The sequence below is a fragment of the Epinephelus moara genome, chromosome 22, assembly GCF_006386435.1.
Source record: "Epinephelus moara isolate mb chromosome 22, YSFRI_EMoa_1.0, whole genome shotgun sequence".
NCBI lineage: Eukaryota > Metazoa > Chordata > Actinopteri > Perciformes > Serranidae > Epinephelus > Epinephelus moara.
Window position 1 is genome coordinate 4,549,747 of NC_065527.1, and position 15,819 is coordinate 4,565,565.

Here is a 15,819-nt window from a genome sequence, read left to right on the forward strand (position 1 = left end):
GGAGACAAAGGTCTTTGTTTGCAGTGCTGTGATGTTACATGTAAGAAAGTCTGGCCCTTTTTGGCAAGTGTTTCACCACTGCAACAGAATATTTGGTACTACAGTCAGTGCGTGACACACTAACGAGCCAACTAACTATAAATACATCTGGACATCCTAATTAACAAATAATATTATTCTGTTTCGTCTCCTGTTATTATAACTAATTGTAAGCTTTGAATTTTTTGTGTTGTTCTTGCTGTGTTTTTTGCATCATGCAGAGCAGGGCTGCGGTCCAGCAAACACATCGTGGCTGACACCTCTGTTAATGTGGGATGTGGTAGAAGGTCAGTTTCATATGTCAAAGAAAGACATCATTCATTAGAGCTGGTGCCTCTAAAGGAGGAATAGGAAATTCAGAGTGTGGCTGAGCTGGAGGCTAGCAGCTAATGGTGCTAACTGCATAAACAGTGCTTCACAACGGCAACAGTGCTGACAGAGCTAACAGTGTTAACCAGGGGGGAACTGGAGGGTGGGCGCCATGCTTCCCGATGTCAATGCTAACTGCATTACAACACACACAGAGGCAGTGTGACTTGATTCTCTGCTCAGCACGCCATTACTCCACCATAGCTTTACACATCAAATAATGTTTTGCTGCTTTATTAATGCTCTGAATGTTGCATACAGAACCTGTAAGTTCCCAAGCTAGAAACCTTGAGCAGAACTACTCACAGACAGACGGCAGATCTGTTCTCAGGTGCCGATCAGACCTTCATGGCTTATCAATCATGTCCATGACTCCCCACCTGTGAGACAGAGACAAAATAAGAAAATCAGGCTCAGCAGAGGATCAGAGGTATGAGGGTGTATCCTTGAGAAGGCACCAGTGGGAGCAGCTGTCACTCACCAGTGAAGAAAGCATTTTTCATGTTGGCGAGGCTTTAGGGTAGGACGTCTGGAGAGCAGGGATGGAAGAGACTGAGATCTGCAGCCTCATCTGCATTTCCAGTCTTCCAGCTAAACAGCTCGAGGTCTGTGGGTTAATTCATGACAAAACAAACAACTTCAAACAAGTCTGACAAAACTATTTTAATTCAAGGGCCACTTATTAGCTTTTCTAACACTTTCAACTATATCTCATTGGTTTCATCCTCAAAGACGTGAAAGCCTGCCATCTAAAATAGTGAAATGGTTATTTCCAGGATAGGCATTTAAGGGGAACAGCCCATTGGTCCGACAGCCCATTGTTCCAACCATATTAAACCAATTGTTCCGAAGTCCCGTTGTTCCGAAATCATCATGATGCCCTGTGGTTAAGGTCTGGTTAGGTTTAGGCACAAAAACCACTTGGTTAGGGTCAGGAAAAGATCATGGTGTGGGTTAAAATGAAAAAGAAAGTGGCAAACACATAAGCTCAGCTGACCCAGAGCCGGTCGCGGCACACCATCAAGGCAGAAATACGCCCGCCGGGAGCTGTTCAGCACCGCGGACCGTCGGACTAATGGGATGTCGGACCAATGACATGGACCCCATTTAAGTCTTTTGCATCATGTCAAGTTTTACAAACATTGATACATGACTTACACAGCTGACTGACTGCAAACCCCCCTCACAGTGCTGACCTTTGACAGAGAGGAAAGCTGAAGACTCCAAAACAGAGGAAGCTGTTGTAGCTAAGCTGTGTTGTATCATCTACTGTTTTAATATATTAGTATATATTATGCTTACCGGACTTTTCAGATTTTTAGAGTCACACTGAATTTCAGCTTTGATGGGTACTGTTTGCTTTGTAGTGTGTGGGGGGAACAATGACTGATCATGGCCCAATCAACTGCTCCTGAACTGGCCGTCAGCCGTTTGAATGGTATTCTGACATGTCACAAATTTTGGTAGGCTGTTGTCAGGCTCTCACACAGCTGAAACAGAGCCATGAGTCGATTACACGACTTCAGTGCCTTTTTTTTCTCAATAAATGATACAGTGTAGCCTGTACCCAGCTACTTTGGTGGTGCTGCTCACTTGCTAACTTTTTTTTTTTTTTTTTTTAACTTTTTGTTTTTATACTGCCAATGCTGAAAAACACTGATTGGGCTTTCCTGCAAATTTGCACAATTCCTATTTAAAAAGGGCTTGTGATTTTACACTGAATGTTGGCATCACAGAAGCAAAGGAGTCGTGATGGGCGTGACATGTAGACTACATCGAGTCCAAGACACCCAAGAAGGATCCTTTGGAGGTTTTATGGTGGTGGAAGGAGCGTGCTAAAACGTTTCCTAATCTGGCAGTGACTGAATGTTTTCACCATCGTGGCATCGAGCAATTTGTTTGAACAGCTTGCCTTGCACACATACTATACCATAACATACAGTAATATATAGACACATAAATAAATGAGGGAGAAAATAAAAAACAGAAATGAAAAATATGCCGAGGTGTTCAGTGGAATAAAGAAATCTATGAACAATAAAAGTTAATAGAATATCATAAAAAAACACAATAAAAACTATAAAAATAAAAATTCACAGAGAATTTAACAGATGAATAAGAGAATAGCAGCCAGTGAAAGAGACGTCTCCTCCGCTGGATTTGTAAATCAAGAACGAAGAACCCAGTTGAGTGTGAGTGACTGTAGCCTGTGTGTGTTAAATCACAGGTGCAGGCGGGTGCGACTTTGACTTAGACATAATGACAAGTAACAGGTCACTTCTGGTACTGAGCTTTACGGGTATGGCCTGGACTCTGCCCTGACACCTGCTTATACCCTCCACTACACCACCAATTTATTCCCTGCATGCTGCACTTGCTGCTTCCTCCAATGATGCACATAAAAATGTGTTTGGTTATAAAAACATGCTCACCTGGCCTCACACCGGGCTGGAAATATAACATCATGTTGGGTTTGTGGGTTGTTGTCTTTTTAATTGAACAATTTTTTTTTAATCAGACTTGTTTTATCATAAACCATCAGCCTGCATTAATTCAACAACAACACTGTAAATCAGCTTTGTAAATGACTTCACTCTCTGCTGGTGCGAGGTTTCAGCACCCCCTCGTCTATGCTGAATCACGTTTGTGGATCATAAATAACCAAAACACAGCTGCAGAATTGAAATAAATTTTCATTCAAATGTAGATTCAAATTACCACTGACCACTGTGGCTCTGAAAGTGTGTGAAAAATTCACCCTGGAGGAAAACGCTTGCCTTCATCACAGGATAAACAGCTCTGCGTTTATTGCTGTTTGCTTTGGCTTTTAAGGCCGCTGATCGTCAGGCGTTCCGGGAAAGAAGCACACTGAGCACCAGAACAGAGCTGACAGAATCACGCTTTTAATAGACTTTATGACTGTGATTTATCCCGCTGCTTCCTGTGTCATTAACATCAAACCTGAAGACTGAATGACAAGGTGAAGTGTTTTTCAGTTGTGCCAGGCCCCCAACAATTAACACCAAACAAATGGCTGCATTTGGTTTCTGCACCTTTAAGACAGAATCCCACTGTTTTTATTTTTGATTACGAGGCAGCTAAGAATGAGAAGCTGTGCTTTTATCCTGCAGATTATTCTGTCCTTTCTCTCAACATCTAAAATTGCGTACTAGTGGCTCGTGCTGTCCGTACACTCCAATAATGACCCTGCTTTTCACTGTGTAATGATAAGGAAAAAAACAGGTTCTTTGCAGGTTGCAACACATTTGGTTCACATGTGTCAAACCAAGCGGCAAGATGGAACGAGGCCTAATGGCTCTGGTATGGTTTTCATGACACAGAGCCCATTAATGGTGTTGTATGTCCTAGTGAGAGTCTCATAGTGCCATACGCATTATGATCCTAATGTTTAAAACCCAGCGAAGAAGAGGCAGCAAAAGGCTAATGGACTTTATCTGGAGAATGATTTTGTGATTGTGTTCAGAGAATACTGGAAATACTTCATGCGTGTCATCATTTTTAGGATGCGAGAAAGAACGCTGAACTCAATTGTGTTACTTAGAAACATTTTTATTCAATGAAAGTATCTTTTCTCTCAGGGTCAAGTAGGAAATAGACTTTACAAATACTTTACATGTCAGTTTGATTGAAACTCACGTTAAAAGCACCACGAACACAAACAAAACAGGATGACGGTCACCGTAGAAGGTAAGGTGGAGGTGAGGGGAAGTTACCGATCACCTGTCTGAGGACAGTTGTTAACATGAGAAGGAAGATCTTTTTGGAACGAGACAAAAACTGAATCAGTGCTGTAGATTTCTAGATGAATGCCAGACATTAACGCTAAATGTAAGCAACCTTGGTACATGTCAGCCCAGACGCCAGAGGAAAATGTTCACATTGTACATTTTTGCAAACCACAGATGCGTTACATTTGTAAGGATATGTTTGGTACATTTCTAAAGGGACATATTATATAGGCTTGTCATCTGGAGGTGGAGGGGATGGTGGGACACCTAGGTGAGGTGTTGTCATCCCTCGTTAACCCTTGTTCCTGTCTGGATACTGCCAAGAAAAGCGGGTATTTTCAGCCAAAATCGTAACCACGTGGTTTTTGTGCCTAAACTTAACCACAAGTTGATGTACAAATGTGATGTATCTGTGGTTTGCAGAAACAATACCAACATTTTTTCTGCCGACTGAGTTGTTGAAATGACAATGACATTTTTCCTTTGACACAGAAATCCGTTAATAAGTGATGTTAGTAAAGTGCACCCAGCTGTGGTCATATTCACCAACCAGAGTGGTTTAAACCAAATGACACCAAAGGGATGAGATACTGGTGAGTCCTGCTGTTGCTGCAAACTTTAAGGTTGTCGTACGTCAGACAGACACGAACAATATCTTATTTGGGCTTATTTTAGACATTTTTAAACTGTGTAAGCATCTTGCCTCCTGCAGGTTTCACCTAAATTAAAAACACATATTCTCACTTACCTCTGGTGATACCTACTGGAGCATGCAGATATTTTTATGAAGCTGCTGCCCCAATACAACATCAGTGAATGTTAGTGTTCACTTCAAGATTTATCTCTCTCTTTCCAGAATCAATGTCCGTGTTACTCTGGAGAATCATCGGAGCTTGCTGTCAAAGGTTTTCACCAGAACAAAATCGGAGCTTGCTGTCAAAGGTTTTCACCAGAACAAAAACAGCTGACAGTGATTATTGTGGATGACTGTGATTAACAGGGACAGTGACTCTGAAGAGAGATGTTACACTTGAATCTTTTAAATGTGACTTTTTAATACTGTGACCACTGCAATCAGAGTGGTACGGAGAGCGCGGGGGTCATACGGTATTGGCTCTGCTGATTGAGTATGTGCAAGCACACATTCCTGCTAGATCACATATTAAACATGAATGCTGCTTTTCTGTTTACCTCATGAAGTAAAAATGACCGTACATGACTGTGATAACTTTCTCAGAGCAGTAAAACTCAAGCAGCGCCCTGCATTTTGTTTCTTAATACACACGGGGCTGTTTTTAGTCTCTATGCCCACAGCAGCTCCTGGATTATACATCTGACATCCAACCCCGTCGCCTAGAAATTATGTTTATATACAGATAAATTCCAACAGCTGATACGTTTTGAAGGAAATGCAAAGCCCCGATCAGACAGAGGGCTTTTTGAAGCTCATTGCATGTTTTTTTAATCGTTGCTTGGCAACCACCGAATAACACGTCCTTAGCTTAACTGCTGAGAAGTAAACACGGAGATCTGCACCTTAAAATCTGCATAAAGGATGGACAGGCGGAGGGCGAACGTCTGGCTCTGATTGAGACTGAGAAGCTGTTGGTCACAAGGAAACAGAGATCCATGTGGGTACATGAGACCCTCAAGAGAGAAGAAACATCACAAGACCACCAGCTGGTCCAGGAGCTTTGCCTGGATGATGGTCAGTTCAGGGCTGATTAGGATGCGTCGGGTCACTTTGACAATCTGCTGTCAATTGCTGGGCCTAATTACAGTAGGTTAAATGTTAGGAAGCAGTTAAGGCTTCGACAATGTGTTCATATGTCTTAGAGAAAAAACCGCCAATGATGTCGAGGATTTCAGGGTGCACAGAGCAGAAAAACAGCAGGAGGTGCTCGGCAACACAAAGGCTGTGCGCAAAACACTTCACTCTCAATGAAAACAATGACAAAAAGCCGCCACACGCTGCTAAAATGCGCTGTCTGATTACGTTTCTTATTAACAGGAGAAAATGGTAAATCTCTGCATTTAAAAATACAATATCAGCTTGTAAGGACTAGGGGAGTAATGATCCATCAATCTGGATCGAAACATCGATTCAGTGATCAACGCACCAATCTGCAAAATGCAAAATGAAAACATCAATCCATATCATCATCTTTAGGACACGCAAACAGCAGCAGGCAGACAGGCAAGCAGCCGAGAGAAAACCTATGAGGATGACGTTATTTACTCGGGAATAAATCAGCAGTGTGGAAGTATTTGGGATTTTGGGGAAAATACAGGTCAACAGAGCAGAGCACATGACGTTACGAGTCTAAACACGACGTAACGTTACCTGCCTGGACGGCCATCTCACTCCGCTGACTTCTCACTACAGCAACATTAGCTGCTGTTTCAACTATGCTGGGCTGAAAAAAATAAGCATGCAGGCTGAAACTCAACCGAGCTGTTCTGTCAGGAGATACAGAGATTTAAACCAACGGTGAGGAAGAAAATTAATAACGTTACATGTCATTTCTTAAGCTATGAGTAGAGGGGGAAAAAGTCTGCTAGCTGCTAGGCTAGTGTAAACATGCTAAAGCTAATAATGGGTCACTAGCAAAAAACAATTGACATGTATCTGAACCTTGACAGGTATTACTGAGCTGAATTTGATACTTATGTTAAATGATGTTGTTAATTCATGTTTTATGACTGTTGGGAGAAGTTTGCCTTCAGGGCTTTAAGACAGACAGTCCTGAAGTTTTAGGAAACCGATGATGGTTTGGGTTGAAATGCAAAGATTTTCTTCAGAAAGGTCTTTCTGGCAGAAAGCCCTGAAGGTTAACTTATCCCATTTGCTATTTCATTTTTGTTAGTGGAGTCAGGATAAGGTAAACTTTTTATGTGTTTTATGTGTTGTTTTTATCTTTTATGGCCAAAAGCAGAAAAGAACAGACTGTGTTAAATGGGTAGATAACATCGTCTCATATCAATCGCAGGCCCCTAAATTGCATTGAATTGAAATTGTATCATGGCAGACTTTGTGATATCAACAAATATCTCCAAAGAATCTAATTAATATTGTAATCAGTGATTTACACACTTGCACAGACTACAGCATTATTAACCTTTTCATGGTCATGTTTAGGCAACGAAAGCACTTTGGTTAGGGTTGGGGAAAGAATCTGGTCTTCCAAAAATCCAAAGCAAATGCAGCTTCATTTACTCAAAAACATGTTGCCTATGAACAAATTCATTTGCTTAGTTTACTTGTAGTTCTACATCAGTATATTTTTTTGACCGTATGAACCCTCTGGTGGCTCCGCACGGCTGTACTGGAATGGAGACAAGCTTCAGAGATTCAGACCTCAAAACCTGGGCAGAAAAACCAAAGCTACCTGTACAGTTACATAACACCAAAGGTAAGTGAGAGAATATGTTTTGTAATTTGGGTGAAGTTTCCATTTGAGGCAAGCTCCAGTGTACATCAGCAGAGGCTGAGTGAAAGTGTCTGTCCTTCTGAACTGTACGTCAACAGCAAAAGAGGTTTATCAAGGGAAGGTGAGCAAACACTTGTGTAAAATGGACATAAACTGGGAGTTAAGTTGGATCCGGTTCACGCTGATAGTGCACCAAGAGGCTGGTTACCACAAAGACTGAGATGCAAACCTTACAATTATGAAATGTACAAACATCATGAGGTGGAAGAAATGACTCAAGGAAAAACATTCAAACGTCTAGGAACGCTGGTTGCATTTATGACCCGAACAAACTGTTGAGGAGGCCAAAAAAAAAAAAGTAAAACTGGAAGTCCAGAGTAAAACATTTAGCTGCACGCCTTGGCAAACCTATTCCAAACTCTTTGGCATTTACGACCAGCAAAATTTACGCATTATAATTTCATTTATCTTTTTCTCATCAATATAAAAATTGGAATAGAAAAAGTAAAACAAAAAAAAGTATCAAATTTCTTGTCTCCTACTGTTTGTTATCTTACAATAAAATGTTAACATCAAATGTTTAATGCCAAAAAGGCCATGTATCAATGCTACAAAAAAAAAGAAAATCTAAGCCTTTATTTACACAGCAACGCATCATTTCTGTACAGGACATTCATTTTTATAACAGCACATTCATGGCTCATACATCCTAAGGACACACCGATTCCAAAGCAGAAAAATAGGATTTGTAGGTACCACTTGTCGGGGCAACTGGGGCTGATTTTTTGTTGTCCTTTCCCTGTGACTGAGTCCCTTCCTCCTCCACGTCACATAAAGTCATTGAGCTCTGCCTCCAAGGCTGCGGCCATCTCGTCCGCCTCCGAGCTGCTGCCTCCTTCTTCCTCATTGGAGTCTTTAGAAGACTCGTCAGCAGATTCCTCCGCCTCCTCCTTGGCTTCATCGTGCTTGCGTTTGTGGCCCCTACAGATGTAACAAAAGAAGATTAAAAAAGAAAAGTGTAAAGCTTTAACCTGTGGGACTCTGCTGCTGCCTAAAACAGGATTCACATCATTAACATGTTTCACTCAAAGCTGGTGCCGGACTGCTGCATGAGTTTTTTGCCTTGTCAGGGCGTGTGTGTTTTTTTTGGGGCAGAAAAGTGATGGCAGGGTGCTGAGGAGTGCTTCCACCCAGCGTGTCATTTAACAATGACGCGTGGGTTTTGTTTTTATGACAACAATATCTTGACATTAACGTCAGCCAGGTAGCTACTGTAGTGCTATGTTAACGAGGGTTGACAACACAGACCAACAAGCCTACAATGCGTACGGTGATAAAAACACTCACCAGGGAAATTCAGTGTCCAGCTGATCTGCTCCCACAGATTCTGTTTTTGTTGTGACAGTTTCTGACTGACATATCATACAGCTCGGGACAGACGGGAGCTAAAGTAGCAGCACTGATGACACTTCAGCACTCCGAGAAGCTGCACAAAAAAAGCTGGAGCACTCTGATTAAAGACACTGGGTGTGGCAACTTTTCTTTAGGTGGTCGCAAACATTCTCATTTCATTGGTAACAGGTGAAAAAAGAATCTGGCGCTCAGAAAATAAAACACTATGTGGACATAAGTTCTTACAAGATAGAACAAAACCAGAAAAGAGCTAAAAGTCAAATTTGAAAACTAGAAATACTGCCCTAAGGTTATATACCTCACTGCACCGGTCAAGTTTCTCTCACAGTTTACATCTATGTCTGTGAAAACATGGATGCGTCACACACCCTCTCTCTTACAGCACAGAGGATCTATACAATCAGCACAGTTTCAAGGTGGACACCAAAGATTAGAGTCACCACTTCAGTATCTGACCAAATGTCTCTGCTTCTGCTCCTGAGATAAGATGTTGAATAATGGCCACACAAGTGTTTTATGCAGACATTATGATGTCAAAGTGAAGTTGACCTTTGACCTTTTGGATATAAAATGTCATCACTTCATCGTTTTATCCTGTTAGACATTTGTGTTAAGCTTTGCCATTATTACCTCCACCAAGGAGGTTATGCTATCGCCGGTGTTGGTCTGTTTGTCTGGAAAATAACTAAAAAAATTATGAATGGATTTTGATGAAATTTTCAGGAAAGGTGGATAATGGGACAAGGTAGAGATGATAAAATTTTAGTGGTGATTGGTTGAAGCAAAGTGGATAAAATAATAAAAAATAAAGTCTATCGTCTGACAGCCTCAGCAGCAATTCCAATTTCTAAAGACGGTGAAAATAGCGCCATCTGGTGGCCGGAAAGCACATCTTGTTCTACTTGCTAAATATTGTTGTAATTCTTAAGTTGAAATTAATGTTCTGTGTTGCAAAAAAAGAAAGTGAAAAATACAAAAAAACATATTATGTTCTGTGCTGGTACAAAATAAAAACAAAATAAATACACCACAGTGTCTCCATGGTGAAGGCATAATAACCTAATAATGATAGTGATGCAAATAACCTAATTGTGATGCAGGCTGCAAAATCTGATGCAGAGGGGGAGGGAATATCACCTACTTGGTGGAGGTCTGCACTCTCTGAGTGCTTTTCTAGTTACGTTAGAATTCATGAGCTATGGCCAATAACATGTTTTGTGAGGTCACACTGACCTTGACCTTTGACCTTCATCCATCAAATTCTAATCAGTTTATTCTTCAGTCCAAGTAGACATTCATATCAAATTTAAAGACATTTCCTCAAAGGGTTCTTGAGATATTGTACTCACAAGAACGGGACGGATGTACGAAGGACTTCAAAATATAATGCCACTGACTTTACCTGCTCTGTAACTTAAAGGAATAGTTCTAGATTTGGAAAATTTGCCTACACCTTGTTTCCCCATTACTGCTTTGTGTTCGTATTTCTGTATGGTACACAGAATATGCCCCAAGCGCGAGGAAATGCATCTTTTTATGGAAGGGTAAAAAATACTATCGCAGACATGGCATGTTTTTCGTGGTCCAATCATGTGGAATATGTGTACGTATGTATTACACAGCTAGCATGTGGCCAATATTGGCTAAACATGCCGTCAGACATTTCAACTTCCTGTGCAGAGGTGCACACAGTCTGCCTGAAAGCTGCTGCAAACGTTAAAATTTTCCAACATACTCGAGGCAAATTCTGAAAAGAAGGAGGACTTTCGTAAACACATTGATCATGGAGATTCTAATACAATAAACACCTTACGTGTTATATTTTGTTTGTTTAATCAGTACAAATACCAAAGCATAAAAATGTCACACTGTGGTTTTACGGGGGCTTTAGAGGTGCTGGTGGTTGGACTTTGTGCTAAGCTAATCTAGCAGGTTACTGGCTGTAGCTATTTAGCACACAGGTATGAGCATAGTATCAACCTTCCAATCTCAGCAAAACAGTGACTAAATGTACTTCTTAAAAGTAACGATCATAACAGAAAATATTTGGCTGCTTTTGACTGCTTGTAAATTTACACACCAAACAGCTAGCTTGATTAGCCAGCAAGTTATTGACCCAGAAGTAGATCCCTACATGTCGTTAGCTACAATTCAGTGGTGGTTAATCATTAATCTTTTTTTATATCACCAACTAAAATCACTTTTAAATGAAAGCAATGCAAGAAAAATACCTTGTTTTAATTAATGTTAAGGAGTTCACAGAGACATAATCATCATCATCATGAATCTAAAGTGGATGTTTTCCAGCGAGCAGCAAAGCCTGAGCTCTCGGGATGAAGTCAATAAATTACAGTTTAATAATGAATGAAAAACAAATTAAAGACCAGTTGTTTCAAAGGAAGAAGAAAGCAATATGGTACACTTCACAGTTAAAAAAAGAAAACACAAAAAGAAAGGGGAATAATTTGCCATACTGCGTGTTCAGCAATGCACGTCCTCCTGAGACTCACACAATGCAATTAACAAGGGCTTGTTCTCAGTATACTGTATATCCACTGTGCAGCTGAGCTCCCCCTCAAGCTCAAGGTATTCACAAAAGAGTGAGAGGAGCAGCTAGGAGATGTAAAGGCCCTTCAGTGTTAAAACAAAACAGTGCTGTGGCGATGAGGGATTCAGAACAATCAAGAAACCAGGGATATGGAGATGGAGGAGACATGGATAAAGAGACAAAGGGAGGAGAGGGGTAAAGATTGATAGGAAGAGCAAAGAGGATAAGATAAGATGACACAGCCTCTGGGGAAAGAGAGTGAAATTGGAGAAAGAAAAATCTTATAGAATTTTAGCGTAAATGAGGCCCAGGATGCGCTACAAATCCAAACCACTGGAGACGGTCACATTAAAATCAAAGTGAAAATGCTGTGTCGCCAATCAACCACATAATTATAGAAACAAATACAACCTCACAGTTAAGAAGCCAATGCAAATCAATCAAATAACAGGCTTCCTGGATTGTTACAGTATGATACCAGTTTATGAGTTTGGTACGTTACCAGAACATTTTACTCTGAAGAATACTAACAAAAGGTGTGAAAAGACTTTTATCACTCTTACATCTGTGCTGAGTCTGGTTAGCCTATCTTAGCATAAATACTGGAGGTGGGGGGGAACAGCCGGCGAGCCTCTGTCCAAAGAGAAAACACCGACACTCAAGTGTGTTTACATGGACAGTTTAATTTTCATTAGGAATGAAAGTTCATTCCTACTAAAAGTGATCTTGTAAACATGAAAATGGCCAATGCGATTGAAAATTCAATCCGATGTAAGGGGCTGGAATATTCCGTTTCTAATTCCGAATGAACAAATTTCTCGCACTTGTATACACTCATTCCTCTTTAAGTTCATTACGGTCTTTCTGCGCATGCTCGTTTCCTTGCCCTTCTGGCGCCATGACGTATATAGCGTGCATAGCAACGGGCTGAGGTAGAGCAGTTGGACTCATTGCACTCACCGGTTTCCATTCGCCACAGCACGGTCTTCTATCTCCCTTCTTCAACCTTCTACCTCCCTTCTCCTCTTCAACAAACGAAGCATTAGCAGAACAAGGTTGTTGTCGTACTGCTGCTTCAAGAATATAAGCAAAACAAGCCCGAAAAAGGCACTAAGAACGGCGTCGTCAAGCATCTTGTTATCCGAAGCGTGGACTACAGTGTTTTCTTCCGGTAAACGTAAACATGTAACATCCGCCCCGCCCCCTATCCAATCAGTAACCTTCCCTGCCCCAAACCTTGCGCAGACCCGAATAAAGGCGATTAAACTGATCTCCCGTGTAAACCCTCATTCGGAATGAATATTTCCCATGTAAACTACCTGGAAAGACTTTAATTCCGAATGATTTCATTCAGATTTATTTAATTCCAAATGAGAAGCCATCATTTAACAGCACACCTCAACTGTGTCCTTTAAAAACAATAAACGTTGGGTAATGTTAGTCATGTGATGCTAACAGTTGTCACTGTGTGTGTGCCTCTGTTTAAGGCATGTAGCTCACACTCCTAAAGCAGTAGTGTCAGGATACACAGAGAGAGCTGGCAAATAAGATTACCCAGTTTAAAAAGACAAAGTAGCGTAAAGGACCAAACTACAAGGTCGCGCAGAATCTATAGGGACTGGCTGAATTTGCATTCATCATTGCAATCACACCTGGAGTTCCTGGTACGTATAATTTTTCATATTGGTCAGAACCAGGCTGGCTTTTTCTCACAACTCAGTCAGCCAGCGTTTCTCCGCTAAGCTATACTGATGACATGCTGACTTCAGCTCTGTATCGTACACACAGACATGACACTGGTATCAATCTTCTTAGCTCTTGGAAAGAATACAGGCAGAATAAAATATGACAGTAGTCTAACATTGGCAAAATTATGATTTAAATCAAAAACGGTCACATATTAATCTGCAGGATTTGGTACTTGACAGTTTTCTAAACATCTAAGTCAGGACCAAAAAGGTATTGAGTTTCGATCCCCTGCCATATGCTATGCTTTAGTTATGGTGACTAAAACATATATACATTTTAGATGTGTTTAATAGAGACACATTGTATTGCAGGGAGAAAATGGAATGGATATTACTTTTTGCATTCAAGTGGATTCAAGACGACACCAAAATAGTCAAGAAAAAAAAAGCACACATTCCTAAGTGGCTAAAGAATGATGTTGTATGATACGGCTGTAAACATGCCATCCTTCTCCGCGCTCCACTCCATGACATCCTCTGCAGAGTGGCTTATTAGCATGATGCTAATGAGGTGTGTAGTGGTTTGCTATGGTTATTGTGGAGGACTGACACCGGCTCTGCTGAGAGGGCTCCTCTCATTAGACCGCACAGCTTTCAGACAGCCTCGCTAACCTCCCACAACAGCGGGGCTCTGGTTGTGTGTTCATTAAAGGTCAGATGTCGGCTAATATAAGCAGAGAGGCTCGGTGACATGACAGCTACAGTGGACCCCTGGAGAGTGTGTGGTGTGTGTGGGCGGGAAAGGATTGTTTGTGTGTGCGTATTACATCAGCACAGCTCTGATCTTCCAAACTGACAAGAAGTTTTCATTTTCAAAGCCGTGAGATTGGGCCTCTGGTCAGAGGGTAATGTGAGAGAGGGGAGAGATGAGAAGGGTGATTAATGATTATGTATTTAGCAACAATGAGTGAAAATGAGGCAATCTTTAATGCACCACTATCAGTGACACCGCCCCTGCTACCTGGGTGTTTGGTGAAACCGTAGGAGTCACTGCAGCGTGTGTATACACGCTCATAGAGAGGATGAATAAAAGCCCCACTGTCAGTCTCCCATTTCCAAATATTAACAGTTGAGACAGCGGGGGTTGGTGGGGATGAGGTCCTCCATTGCTTTGTGCCTCGCATCATTACATCCAATCTAAATCCTCGTCTATTAATCCAACCACCCACAGACACACACGCTGCAGACACTCCCACCACAGTCACTCATGTCAGCTCCAAAACAAGCTTCAGTTGTAATCCACTTTTATTAGATCTGTGCCGGTTGCACATGCTGCTAAACTGCACTGCTGGCAGAGAGCTCCTGCAGTCAACAGCTTTATTTATGTTTTAGGCATTTTACCAAAACCACGATAGATATGTCATGTCAAATCTCTTGTCTTGACTTCATTTGTAATTCTACAACTTACATTTTCATTGACATTTTAAATAGTTACAGTAACTGCTCTATGTGTAAACCATACAGACTGTATAATAAAGACGGACGACATGAAAGTTCCCCTAAAGTGAAGCCAAAATATTTCGGTCACCTTCTGGTGGCTGGCTGCAGTAAAGGTCATAATCCTCACCCTCTTCATCTTAGCAGATGGGACATGGGCCAAACTAAAAACTCAAAGTACACATCAAATGAATTTTTCCCAAAGATGGTTTGCGCCATTTTACCTAGTTCTTTTCAAGCTGATATTTGTTCACATGTTCGTTTTTCTGATAAGTTTAGTTTTAATTATTTGATGGTGCAAAAAGGGGGATGTGACGTCATGATTGACAGCTTGCTGTGCCAAATTGTTATGCTCGCAATTAGTGGTGCTGCTAGCGATTGGACGAGTGTATGGGTGGGAACTCGACACTGTGGAGATTGTTACTGTGCATGCTCCAAATGATTTTACCGGCGTAAGATGGCGGCTTTAGTATCCAGGATATTTTGGCTTCATTTTTGCACAGTGGGAGTAGCGGAGACAGGCTGTCCTTCTTTATATACAGTCTATGGTAAACTGCAATTCAACATTGTTAGAAAGAGAGACTTATTAACTCTATCTCATTCCCAGGTCTTCAAACGCCCCTCTGCATCTCATAGCAACGCATAGGGCACTATTTAGGGTCTCTATGTGACACTTTAATGTGATGAAACGCTCATAGTTAGGTTCAGGCAACAAAACTACTTGGTTAGGTTTAGAAAAAAGATCATAGTTTGGGTTAAAATAAGTATGTTTGATATGTAACGTAACATGACATAAATATTTGCATAAAGTTTCATTATGCAACATTAACTTTTCATTTCACGCAGGTCATGAACTGCAGTCTCCGAGGTGACATTTCAGTGTGACCCATCCATCCAGGGGCACAGCCATCATTTCAGAAGTGAGGGGGACAGATTGCTCAGGTGTAAGACGATGGTGGTTAAGAATGTCTCTCCCATTCAATTGTATGTCTCCTTAGCAGCTAAGGGACCACACCAAATACCCAAATACACCTGATTACTAGGGAACGAGGTCATCGTCTGCAGTGGGCAGCCACAGTTCAGCA

General features: G+C 41.3%; 1 protein-coding gene and 1 long non-coding RNA gene across 3 annotated transcripts in view; one reads left to right on the forward strand and one right to left on the reverse strand.

Moving 5' to 3' along the window:
• Positions 1 to 3,963: 3,963 nt before the first annotated feature.
• LOC126384509 (uncharacterized) lies at positions 3,964 to 6,587 on the forward strand. The gene is made up of 2 exons (XR_007569293.1): positions 3,964 to 5,062; positions 5,100 to 6,587. It is a non-coding gene; the product is annotated as an uncharacterized LOC126384509 (long non-coding RNA).
• Positions 5,130 to 15,819, reverse strand: part of ctdp1 (CTD (carboxy-terminal domain, RNA polymerase II, polypeptide A) phosphatase, subunit 1) — a 107,211-nt gene continuing 96,521 nt past the window's right edge. For both annotated transcript variants that reach the window (XM_050035423.1, XM_050035422.1), the window contains exon 13: positions 5,130 to 8,569. In XM_050035423.1, coding sequence (XP_049891380.1) covers positions 8,416 to 8,569 — 154 coding nt within the window. In that variant the 3' untranslated portion in view covers positions 5,130 to 8,415. The remainder of the gene's footprint in view (positions 8,570 to 15,819) is intronic.